Raw genomic sequence first — 12,779 nt, 5'->3', positions numbered from 1 at the left:
ACAGAGAAAAATAAAAATAGGTATTGAGTAGTTTTCTGGGCGCTTAAAGCCTTCATTTAATTATTTAATAAACTGAAGCTATAACCTGTTAGCCACTTTGAAACTTTAGCTGATATATGCAGTAGTAAAAATATTTTTACTTAGCTAATAATGGTAGATAAAGTTGTATTAATCTTGGAAGCTTTTGGTTGTCAGTCTCCTTTTTGCTTCAAATTCTCCTTTAAGGAAATGAAATTTACTAGTACAGTCTAGGATTGTGAACTAGGCTATTTTAAACATTTTCTCCGTTCAACAACAAAAATACAAATTCCTTCTAATTCTTAAAAATTTCAATTCTTGTTAAAAAATGTACAAAAGTTAAAATACTGTTTTTATTAGTGTAAAATCACACTTTTGATTCTTTTATGATATATCCATGCAGCTTAACATCTATGATGCCACAGAGAGAAGAAAACGTTAAAGGAATATCTGCTGTTAGTCAGCAATAAATGCAAACTTACAAATGTGATCAAAATGAAAATATCATCTAATACAAAACAAATCCTGAGACGCTACATTATCCTGAATAGGACAAACTTCAGAAACCCTTTGTTAACAGGAAAAACCTCTCTCTATGGCCAAAGAATGAGTAACAAGATAGCTCAAGATAAACTAGAAATCTTAAGGAGTTTCCATTTATTCTGTGAATAATTAAGGTCCTCAGAAATTTTAAAACATATTACTTGAAAAAACGTGTAGAGACTGATGAGCATAAGCTTCTAATTGAGAGTTAAGTACATAAATCATGCAAAAAGTGGTGATGTTTGCAAGTGGACAGTACTTACGTTGTTTGTGGTGTCAACACTTTCCCTTTGCTTCTAGGGGACAATTTAAAAAGGCCTGTCTTCACAGTTAATTCGTAAGTTTACATGACTGCTGTGGAATTAAAATCTCACACACAAGCAAGTTTAAGTCACAGGTGAAACCGATCAAATTTTCACAAGGCAAACATAAAATCCGCCCCCCAAGTTGACATGGAAAAGTCTGAAAGTACCATGTGACTCTTGAAGAATGTTAATTATGGCAGAGCTTATGGTTAACGAATGCCTTATACCATATAGTTCTTTCAAATCAAAAATTAAACAGGAAACGCATTTTAAAGATTTTTGGATTCTTTATGTTAAGTATTAAACCTAAAGACAAACTGACAGTTTATTTAATTTTGTCTCCTTCTGTAAATATTTGAGTCTGTGCTCGAGGTGTAAATGAGAAGCCTGTTCTGTAAATCCAAGCAGTGAGCGGTTCTGGTCACATAATAGACCAATGTTATGGATGTACTCCTAATGCTATGGAGCAACAAGGGCGGGCTGTGCCAACAAACACAACACACCCTCCACGAAGTCATCCTGACCCTTTTATTGTTGCAATTAAAAAATAAAAGGTACTTAAATACAATGGTGAACACATAGGGCGAAACAGAATCATACAATTTAATGTTGAATTAAGCAGTGAGCTGAATGTCTGGGTCTCCAAATTGGCTTTGAACCCAAAACCGCTTAAAAATGGGTATGTTCACAGTTAACGGCAATTGGCTTATAGGTGAGAGAATGGTCGAAGTTGTTCCAGTTGAACTTCCAGGGAAATTCTCTCTTCAAGAACATCCTGAAAAACATGCAAAGCCAAGTTACGTTTCAACATGTATAAAAATGAAGGCACATCTAACAACAGCTCTGCATCAGTAAAACAATTTAAATTTGTTAAGAAGAGGAAGGACAACTGTTCATATTTTAAAAGGATACTTCACTTTAGAAATGTAGTTTCTTTATATGTATGTAATGTTAAAATATGATCTTAATTAAATCTTTATTTCTTAAGTCAGGGTAATAAAATGTTTTTTGTTTCATTATCAGAAAAGCCAATATTTGCAAATGATAGCTACTGATGCATGAATTTTGCATTAACGCCTAACCCCTGTAGTAACTGTAGATGAATCAGTTAACACAGATTCTTTCCCCTGGTGATTATATCTGGTCATAACAACTCCTGAACCTCCTTTTGAGTTTCAGTTTCACAATGAATAAATGTATTTTGTAATCAGAATTTCTAATTACTGTTGATTTTGAGCAGACTTTTCAGATAGCCCACAACTTCTAATTCATTCATTTTCCTTTTTTCTTTTTCTCTATCATACTGATAGTATAGTGTTTCAACCAGGATGACCTCTTCCTATTTGGTACCATACTTCCTATTTTCTGTCCTCAGAGATAATGAGAAAAGTGATTTTTAAAATAGCTCCTATATACATGTTGCTATGATTTTCCTTAGTTCTTCAGAAAAACATGCATTAACAAAACTTTCATCTTCGAGGTATGGTACTAGCAAGCTTGTCATGAGTTTTACATTTTTCCTTTACAATGGAGCAAATTCATAATCATAGAACAGCTACGAATATCCTCTTTGATCAGAGAGTTATACAAGAATACTATTCCTTTAACATACATTTATCAAATGCCTAACATGTGCGAGGTTTTGGGGACAGAGACAAGATAGTTACAAATCTATCTAGGACAGTCTTAGTTTATCTCTGATGTCCTGGCCTGTTAACTCATCTCTCTCTTTTCTCTCAAAAGTACCTTGGTTTGGGGACTTCCCTGGCGGTCCAGTGGTTAGGAAAGACTCCGTCTTGCAATGCAGGGGACACCGGTTCGATCCCTGGTCGGGGAACTAAGATCCCCCATGCTGCGGGGCAATAAAGCCCGTGTGCCGCAACTAGAGAGCCCACGCTCTCTGGAGCCTGTGCGCCACAACTACAGAGCCCATGTGCTCTGGAGCCCACACGCTACAACTAGAGAGAAGTTTCTGCACCACAACAAAGCGAAGCGCCCGCACGCTGCTACAAAAGATCCCGCGTGCCGCAACTAAGACCCGACGCAGCCAAAAAAAATAAAAAATAAAAAATGTACCTTGGTTTGAACAATATATTATATGGTCACCCTAAACAGAAATGAGTATGGTTTACCCTCAACAAGTTCAGTTTAGTAGGACAGAGAGACAAATGTGCCATAGGTATGGACAATGTGATAAAGGCTAGATAAGGAATATGAAAAGAATGTTATGGGACTCAACTAACTCTGTATTCATTTTACATTTCCATGGACTCTTTCCTCATCTTTGTGGTTTACAACCTTGCTACTCAAAGTGGAGCCAACAGTCCAGCAGCATCTTCATCACCTGGAAGCTTATTAGAAATTGCAGAATTCTCAGGTCCCACTCCATACCTGATATGAATCAAAATTTTCATTTTAACATGACCCCTAATTAAGTGTATATACATTAAGGTTTGAGAACCACTGGTTTATAAGACATGAATGCTTAATAATGTTGATGAGTCATAAATGATTCTGGCTGTTAGCTTTTATTTGTAGGGATTCAAAGAAATCATGGTTAGTAGTAAGAAAAACAAACTCATTCCTCTCAAGTACAGATGACAAGAGTACACACTGGCCCTAAGCACCATTTCTATTTAAGGCTTGTCTTTTCTACTTTAGAGATGATCTAAATTGCCCCCATCCCTCTTCTGTGGACCTGTTTAAGTCATTTTAATAGAATCTGAGTTGTCTTTGATAAAAGGGTAAATTAACAATACTCAAATCATTTTAGAATTAGAGTGTTGAGAGCCACACATGTGATACTGGCAGTATCTGAGGTCACAACATTTCTGCTCTTGGGTCTCATTATGAAAGTTAAGAAACATTTTAGGAATATGATGCCTTATATACATGTAGGATAAGGCAATCATACCAGAATTGACTACAGGAAATTCTTTTCAATATTAAAAGACTCAAAGGCATATAAAACACTTTAGATCTACACTTCTCTTACTACATGTAAAGTTTCATACTAGCATAAGAATTGCTGGATCTCCTCCAAGTTCCAGTTCAACACTAAGAGGCTCTCAGTCCATGGAACTTCCCAAATAAAGATTCAGAAACTACATTACCTTTAATTGTTGCTGCAATTCACTATTCAATCTGGCCAAAACTGTGTTGGTTTCCTTATTGCGTCTAATTGACGCCTGAATAGCTTTCTTATCTTTTCCAACAGACCTGAGAAGATAAAAAAAATTACCTTCATTTTTTATCTTTAAATTCTCTCCATTCTTCCCTGATCTCTAAACCCAGAACGCAGAGGAAGCATCTTTGCCTTGTTAGCATAGCTCAACCTCACTTGCTCAGTTTTAATGCTCCACCAAAAGTATCTAAGCTTCAGAGGCTTAATTATTGTAGTTATTGTTTTAATGATTATTCTGTAGAATCAGCTGAGTTTAAGTCAGTCTAGAGCAAGCATCAGCAAACTTTTTCTGTAAATGGTCAGACAGTAAGTATTTTAAGCTTTGCGGGCCATACCATTTGTGCTGAATGTTCTTCTTTTTTTGTATCTTTTCTTTTTTTCTTCTCTTTTTTACAAAAATGTAAAAGCCCATTCTTAGCTCACAGGCCTTACAAAAACAGGCCATGGGCTGACTTTGGCCCATGAGCCCTAGTCTGCCAATTCCTGGTCTAGAACTACCACAGTTAAAACATCAGTGTTACTGTGCACTATAATTTTTTTTTAAAGGTTAAGATTTTTTAAAAAAATTTTATTGTATTTTATTTTTGGCTGCATTGGGTCTTCGTTGCTGTGCCTGGGCTTTCTCTGCTTGCGGTGAGCGGGGGCTACAGTTCGTTGTGGTGCATGGGTTTCTCAGTGCAGTGGCTTCCCCTATTGCGGAGCATGGGCTCTAGGTACGCAGGTTTCAGTAGTTGTGGCTCGCGGGCTCTAGAGCAAAGGCTCAGTAGTTGTGGTGCACGGGGTTAGTTGCTCCACGGCATGTGGGATCTTCCCAGACCAGGGATCGAACCCGTGTCCCCTGCATTGGCAGGCGCACTTTTTTTTTTTTTTTTTAAATTTATTTATTTATTTTTGGCTGTGTTGGGTCTTCGTTTCTGTGTCAGGGCTTTCTCTAGTTGCGGCAAGCAGGGGCCACTCTTCATCGCGGTGCGCGGGCCTCTCACTGTCGCGGCCTCTCCCGTTGCGGAGCACAGGCTCCAGACGCGCAGGCTCAGTAGTTGCGGCTCACGGGCTTAGTTGCTCCGCGGCATGTGGGATCTTCCCAGACCAGGGCTCGAACCCGTGTCCCCTGCATTGGCAGGCAGATTCTTAACCACTGCGCCACCAGGGAAGCCCGGCAGGCGCATTCTTAACCACTGTGCCAGCACAGAAGTCCCTGTGCACTATAATTTTTAAAGTCTGCTCCAGGATTTGCAATAGAGTGTAAAAATGGAATTGGAATTGAACTTAATAATAGAAGGGAAAAAAGTGGGAAGAATATTCTACCCACTGATAAATGACAAAACTCTCAAAGAGGAGCAGTGAAAAGCCTATGCTCACCTACAGGACTAGTCTGACCATGATTCCTTTCAGTTTGATATTTTTAATTGCTGTGCTTTTTGTTTCTGGTAGTTACATGTGTTTAGGAATGGCTTTGATTACCTAGGAATAGAAGGTTGTGATGCAAGAACAGCAGCTAGGACACCTGTCTTTTGTGTATGTTCATCAACTTCTGGCCTTAATTCATCTTCTGATTTTAATCTCCTTCGAACAGGTTTAGGTGGTGGAGCAAGAGGTGTTGTGCCTTTGCTCTAGGAGACAAGAATTCCATTCATAATGAGCATTTCTTTTTTTTTTTTTTTTTTTTACAACACACACACACACACACACACACACACACACACACACACACACTGTATTTTATTTTTACAAGAGGTAAATAAACTGACACCAAGCATTGTAAATGGATGACCACAACAAAAGCAAAAATGACTGCAATTACCAAACACGAAACACACTCATACTATGTCATAATATTGACATTCAGTCCAGTAATCCTCCACTGTAACAGCTCCTTTACTTTATAATGAGCATTTCTTGAAGACATTCACGGTTAGTTAGCACTTTGCCAACATCATATGGTTTTGTTAAGCCATTCATTCTCCAAAAATTAAGAGTCACCTGTCCTACTTTGAAACAATTTATATATTTGTGGCAACAACTGACTTAAACTGCAATGGGAAAGAACGTTCCTAGTGACACTACAATTGTAAATGTACCTACTAGACAAATTTTTTTATAGGGTGACATAATAAGCTCCTTGAGGTCCGAATTCTGTGACTCAAGCTATCATATTCAGTTTTAACATAAATATGATACACACTTGATATATACCTGGTTCAATAACTATAAAAGGGAGTCTCCAAAAATATGCATCCATTATCACCATAGGCTTTCCTACTCAAAAATCCTAAGATATATTATCTTAATGAATAAAACAATTTATAAAGAAGTGGAAAACTAGGCAATTCTTTAAAAACCCACCACTAAGATGCACAATAATTATAATTCTTGAAAATGAGTGGACATTTTATTGGTAACTGTGAATGTGTCCTCAGCAGAATCAAATATGGTATTCTGGTATTTACCATAACCTGATTTGACCGGTTAATAAATAAAAACAAGAATCAAATGCCATCTCTTTGGTTAAGTGCTATTTTTAATTTATTGCCATTAACTGACAAAAATAAAATTCACTATTAAAAAATCACAGAACTACTAATATAGTAAAAATTAAAGCACCCAGAAAGTAGAATTTAAGCACTTTCAGAAACACTCACTGTTTTCATGACTACTGGGAATGTCTTAATGATGACAAAAAAAAGTTACCAAAATTTTTTTCTCAAGGGGAAGTGTCCTGATATCTGTAATTTACTTTGAAATGCAAGCAACAGATAAGAAGGATTGATATAGTTAGAGAGAAGGATGGAGATATAAAGCAAGTATATTAACACAAGGAAAAACGTATATATTTTTCTATTTCTTTAATTTTGTATTTATATGAAATGAAGAACATTCACTAAACGTATTGTGACAGTCATTTCATGATGTATGTAAGTCACATCATTATGCTGTACTCCTTAAACTTATACAGTGTTGTGTGTCAATTACATCTCAATAAAACTGGAAGAAAAATAAAGTATAGTAAATACTAATGGTATAATCAAGGTGTGGGTTTACTGATGTACAATGTAAAATTCTTTCAACCTTTCTGTATGTTTAAAAATTTTAATAATAAATTTTTTGGAAAAAAATCATTCTTAAGACAGTTAAAGAAAAAGAGCACTGAGTATAACATTAACCTTAAAGGGCTGATAATTTTTCCCTATTATACTCATAACTGCAATAAGAGAAACTGAATATGACAAATAAGGAAGTTCTACTTTATATGTTTGAAAGAATGTAATAACCACGTAAGATGTGAGAACCTGTGGCATGCATTAATGCAAATGATAGGCTATCATCTCCATCTCTAGGTGGGCTGTGTTCTGAGATGGACTAAGCATATTACAGTTAAAGGCAGTGGAATGAGCTAGATCATCTCGAACTTTATTTCTAAGATTTTCAAATTATCTCATATAACTTTTCATATGTATATAAAATGATCAATATTTAAAAAGACTTCTGTATACCACATTGGCGGGAGCGCTAGCAGCTGTCTTTTCTTCAATTTTACTATCTGTTTTGGCAACTCGAAGAGAACTTGCAGGATCAGAAGCTTTTTCAACCTAGAGATGAATATATGATTATCACAAATTATATGTAAGTAATATACATATATGAATAAATATACATGTAACAAATCAGAGAGTTAAATGTTTGTAAAATAGTCATTCTAACAATAAGAAACCTGAGATGAAGATGAGAGGGAATTTGAGAATACCCATTTGAGAAATGATCATTCTCTACTACTAAAGGGCAGAGAGGGGAGGTAATATATCTCTGAGGGGGTGGGGGGCGGCTGAGGATGCAGCACTGTCTGGGAAGTTCTTTGGTTGGGGGAGGGGAAGCATCCATTCCAGGCGAGTAAGTACCAGTACCCTGTACACACCTGCGCTCCCCTCAGGCCCACCCTGCCTTCCTGGAGGTGCAGCCCATTTCCCTAGTAGCCCCAGGCCAGGCAGAAAGTTGCAGGATTGAAGAAGTGGCTAGTAGAAAACTTTCCATGGATCAGACATATAAGAACACTTTGTCTAAATTATGCCAGTCAAACAAGCAGATTTTTGGATGTGTTAGAGAAGATCAGTATAAATTGAAACAATCAGAATGGACTTCAGAATTTCCCTGTTCCCTCCAACTCCACATTTACACTTAGCAAAGACAGGGATCCCTAGAGAAGTTCTTGCTGCTACAACTAAACAGAGTCTCCCAGAACACTGTCTGCAAAGATTAAATTTCGACATCCTGTAGTCTGTTAAGTCTGTCTAACTAACGTGACTTCCTCTCATACAATCTTCACCAAATCACACAGTCAAATGCTTAGCAGTAAGATGCAACCCCCCATAAAGTGACTTAGTCTCATACAAACTGAGTGTAGCTATGGTAACCATAGCCTCTTATTATACAGAAATGTTCACCAAATCATACGAGATGTTTAGCATTAAGGTGCAACTCCCAGAACAGTGTTTTAGCCAAGACCAGATGGTTGTGTTTGTGCCTTTTCATGTGACAGCTACCCCTCACCCAGATTTTGATTCTTATTAACCATTTTATGCAACCAGCAGGTGTCTGAGGCCAATAAGAAATTGAGAAGCACTGACCTAGGGAATATAAATCCTCTAAAAGAAGCAGCAGCAGATATTTTACTCGCTGATGTCCCTTCTATTATTTGCTCTTTTAGGGGTTCCTCTGTTTAAAGACTGGCTTCTGAGCATGATATGAGAAGATTCCCAGCAGAAAATTAGATAAGCCCTTGAAAACTGACCGGCAAGACCTCTGGATGTTTCTCGGCTTCATCATCTTGTTCTTCATTTACATTTGATGCAGCAAATACTTCAAATTGGCTGAAATCTGCAAAATTTGGTTGTTCTGGTATCTGCTGAGGTGAGGTACTAGTGTGAGTTATTAGGCCATCGGCATCCACTGGGCGATGCACAACGGGACCAGGAGCCTATATGAGGGTTTAGGATAGAGGAACAAACATCTTATTGGTGTTATCAGTGTCAGAGAGTAGCCTTCTTTTTCTCTGAAAATTTATTATAAAGATGCTCTTTTTACTAGCTGAAAATTCAGGGAGGTGAGCTACAGTAACATTTAGCTCTAAAAAACCTTAAGTGAAATGCTAAGACACTAAAAAAATTAAGATGACAAACTTCTAATAAAAAAGATACTTTTACAAAATTCTTATTGCAAAGAAAGGGCATCAAAGGAGAGGGGAAGTTCTGGCCCTAATCTCTGATTCTCCCCATGCATCTGTTTTTTTCTTAATTGGGCTACTGCATAATTGTTCATTCTTTAAAAAAGCTATTTTTTTAAATGTTTCATTATGTTTCTAAAAAGATTGTTATTTTTAAAGTGTGAAAACCCGTGCTCTAGCTACTCTCTGACACTCCAGTGCACGTTTCTTCAATTTGTCCTCCACTTCTTTGCCAGATCAAGTCTTCTAAAGTCTTCAATCGAAAAATAAATTTATTGAGTATCTACTTTTGGCCAAGCACTATGGATATAATAGTGAATAAACAAGTATGGTCCATCCCCTAATAAAGCTGACGGTCTAGTGCAGGACAAGAGATAAATAAACAAGGGTTTAAAATACCGTGTGAGGAGTTTTATGACAAAGGAAGTACAGGATGCTACAGGAATAAATCTGAAGTCTCTTTAAAAAGTCCCTTTAAAAATTCTTTATATCCTATAAGAAAAATTCCACCTTCTTAGTATGATATAGGAGATGCTCTGCCCCTTTTCCACCTATTTAATTTCCTTTCCCATGACTCTAGTTGTACTGAATTCAATGGTTTTTCCTTGAAGAATATGCCAGGCTTACCTTACACCTCTATGCCATTCCTTCTGGTTGTAATGCCCTCTTCCCAAGAAATACCATTTTATCTTTCAAGTCTCTGCTTAAGTCTAACTTACTTCATTTTACTTAGACCTTTTCAATGTGATCCCTGACTTTACCAGCTAGGAAACCTGTGACAAAGCATTTTATAAATATGTGTACTGCAGCACTTTTATTATAATTGTTGTTTACAGTTCTGTCTTTTGCACTAGACTGGTTCTTGAGTCAAGAGACCAACTCACTGGGTTTCACAGCTTAACCCAGTAAAAGCATTTTTGTTGGCACTTTAGATAAAATAAATACTGGAATATTCAAATTTCAGTGTCTTCGATGATTAGGAAACCATCTTTTAAACTGCAAATAAGCATCTTCATTATAAGAATCTAACTCAGAAAAATCAACCAAACTCATTCATGTAAAAGGTAGCCAGTCAGTCACATCTAAGCTATAGTCCAGAATCTATCTTGGAACATAACAGTTTTATGCAGATGCAAACAACTTCGACCTGGCAGGGGGTGGTGCAGAAGTCGTCTAACACTTCCTTCGCTGACGCAGTAACACATCCAGGGAGATGCAGGGAGGTCACTCTGAGTCACTGCTAGATCCAGGACATAACATGGACACCTCATATCTCCCAATCCATTGCTCTTTCCTCTAAACCCTCCTTTGTCAAGACATTATCATTTGGTTCACTTCTGAGCTTCTTTCAAAAAATAACTCAAATCATTATTGGAATCCTTATCTTCTAAAATAAGACCTAGCTTCCCTGAATTATTACTATTTTTTTATAAATGTATTTATTTATTTTTGGCTGCGTTGGGTCTTTGTTGCTGCACTCGGGCTTTCTCTAGTTGCGGCGAGCGGGGGCTACACTTTGTTGAGGTGCGCGGCCTTCTCACTGCGGTGGCTTCTCGTGTTGCGGAGCACGGGCTCTAGGCGCGCAGGCTTCAGTAGTCGTGGCTCCCGGGCTCTAGAGCGCAGGCTCAGTAGTTGTGGCGCACGGGCTTAGTTGCTCCGCGGCATGTGGGATCTTCCTGGACCGGGGCTCGAACCTGTGTCCCCTGCACTGGCAGGCGGATTCTTAACCACTGCGTCACCAGGGAAGTCCCCTTCCCTGAATTATTAATAAATGCACATTAAGAATGACAATTATGTAATTCCTGATCTTCAGAATAATTCTAGAATAGAATCAAAGACCTAACAGACAAATTGACTAAGGGGACTATAATAACTGATGCTTAGTAGTGAATACCTAGGAGAATTACCTGTGAGGGCTGTGGTCTTGGAGGCACTGCAGGAGGTTGGGCAACAACTCCAGCCTGTTGCTGTCCTGTGTGAACACACAAGTCTTCTTTTTGTAAATATATAATTACTTTGCTAATAGAACAGACAGGCTGAATGAATGTGATCAAATGATAAAAGATTTCCAATACCAACATATGGTATTGGAAGCCATATATATCTTGTAAAACTGTCTAGATGTGGTCAAACCTCACGGCCTCTTCTCAGACCTCATTTCTCTTGCTCTGCTGCATGAGGCACTTGTCTTGCTCCTCCCTGTTTCCATAACACTATACATTCTTGGTTTTCTTCCCATATTTCTGATTGTTATTTAGCTATCAAATATGAAGACTTGCAAATTTTCTCTCATTTAACACTTCAGTCTATTAATTCTATGTAAATGATTCTCAAATAATACATCAATCTTCCCTAACCCACAAGTCCAATGGCCTGTTGATTATTTCTCTTTTTTCTCATCATTCCAAACGCATAATATCAAAAAGAGATCATCACCCTCCGTCCTAACTTTTCTATTTCCACCAGCGTGGTAACAATACGACCAGTCATATAAAAATTGAAACCTTTGAGTAAGCTATGACTCTTTCTTCTCTTTTGTCATGTAATTTAAGACCTATTAGCTTTCCCTCCTTGATACCTCCACATCGTTCTTTTAAAATCTCTTGTGGCATCTCTCAGGTTCCCATCGTTATCATTTGAACTCAATTTAGGTAGTCATTAATAAAAAAAAATTCCCTCTCATTTGATACTTTTTCAATTCAAAATTTTTCTTCATATAAATATCAAAAAATAAGAGAAAATAAAATATTGTGTATTTTTAGCTTAATATATTTAATGTATTTAATTTAATATATATTATGGTTCTCTAACCCCTACCTGTGGTGACTGAAAAGGTCCGATTCATATCTAAAGATGACGATCTAGAATGAGAGGGCTGAGGCCTTGGAGGGGGAGGTGGTGGTGCAGTGTTATCAGGCGACATTCCTGAATGAGACCTGCAAAATTCGCCCCGTTACAATTGGTCATGCTACTGACATTGGAGCTTTTCTTTTTTCTTCTTAAGCATTCAAACTCAGCTAAGCAGCAAAGGATCTTATCGGTGTGACATTTTCTCCAGAGGACAGACAAGTATTACAATGAATAAACAGTACTGTTTATGATGTGCATTCAACAAGTAGTTATTTAATATAGCAAATAATCTTCTTTATAAAGTATAATTATACATTCAACAAAATTTCAAAACATTTAAAAACAAAGTTAGTTATTAACATGAACTCAAGGCAGACTTCTAACCTAGTGTAATGTTTTTCCATTCATTTAAAGATAATATTAGTCTGAAAAGCTCTTTTCAAAAAAGAGAAACTCTACTTTCAGATACGGTTAGCTTTCAACTTATTTAAAGTTTGGTAAGCTGAGGTAGAATGTGGCTCAACTATGTGAGATGCCCATTCCTGTGTTACCACAGGCCCTCTCATTTTAGAGGTGATTATTTATCCTCACGCTCAACCCTCTCTCGAGATTCACTTACTGGCCACCAAATTCTTCTATGTATTCTGAAGAGAGTCTCATGGAC

At 37.3% G+C, this 12,779-nt stretch overlaps 1 protein-coding gene across 5 annotated transcripts in view; it reads right to left on the bottom strand.

Annotated features, from left to right (window-relative positions):
• Window positions 1-1,380: 1,380 nt before the first annotated feature.
• Window positions 1,381-12,779, bottom strand: part of REPS1 (RALBP1 associated Eps domain containing 1) — an 80,182-nt gene continuing 68,783 nt past the window's right edge. For 4 of the 5 annotated variants that reach the window (XM_061207278.1, XM_061207279.1, XM_061207281.1 and 1 more), the window contains 7 exons: window positions 12,083-12,201; window positions 11,173-11,237; window positions 8,834-9,019; window positions 7,542-7,637; window positions 5,512-5,660; window positions 3,980-4,085; window positions 1,381-1,641 (listed from right to left, as the gene is read on the bottom strand). In XM_061207278.1, coding sequence (XP_061063261.1) covers window positions 1,573-1,641; window positions 3,980-4,085; window positions 5,512-5,660; window positions 7,542-7,637; window positions 8,834-9,019; window positions 11,173-11,237; window positions 12,083-12,201 — 790 coding nt within the window. In that variant the 3' untranslated portion in view covers window positions 1,381-1,572. The remainder of the gene's footprint in view (window positions 1,642-3,979; window positions 4,086-5,511; window positions 5,661-7,541; window positions 7,638-8,833; window positions 9,020-11,172; window positions 11,238-12,082; window positions 12,202-12,779) is intronic. The other variant, XM_061207280.1, reaches the window with a different exon arrangement.

This window comes from Eubalaena glacialis, chromosome 12 (genome assembly GCF_028564815.1).
Source record: "Eubalaena glacialis isolate mEubGla1 chromosome 12, mEubGla1.1.hap2.+ XY, whole genome shotgun sequence".
Taxonomy (NCBI): domain Eukaryota; kingdom Metazoa; phylum Chordata; class Mammalia; order Artiodactyla; family Balaenidae; genus Eubalaena; species Eubalaena glacialis.
The sequence above is the reverse complement of the archived record's forward strand: the minus strand, read 5'-3'. Positions and strand labels throughout refer to the sequence as shown.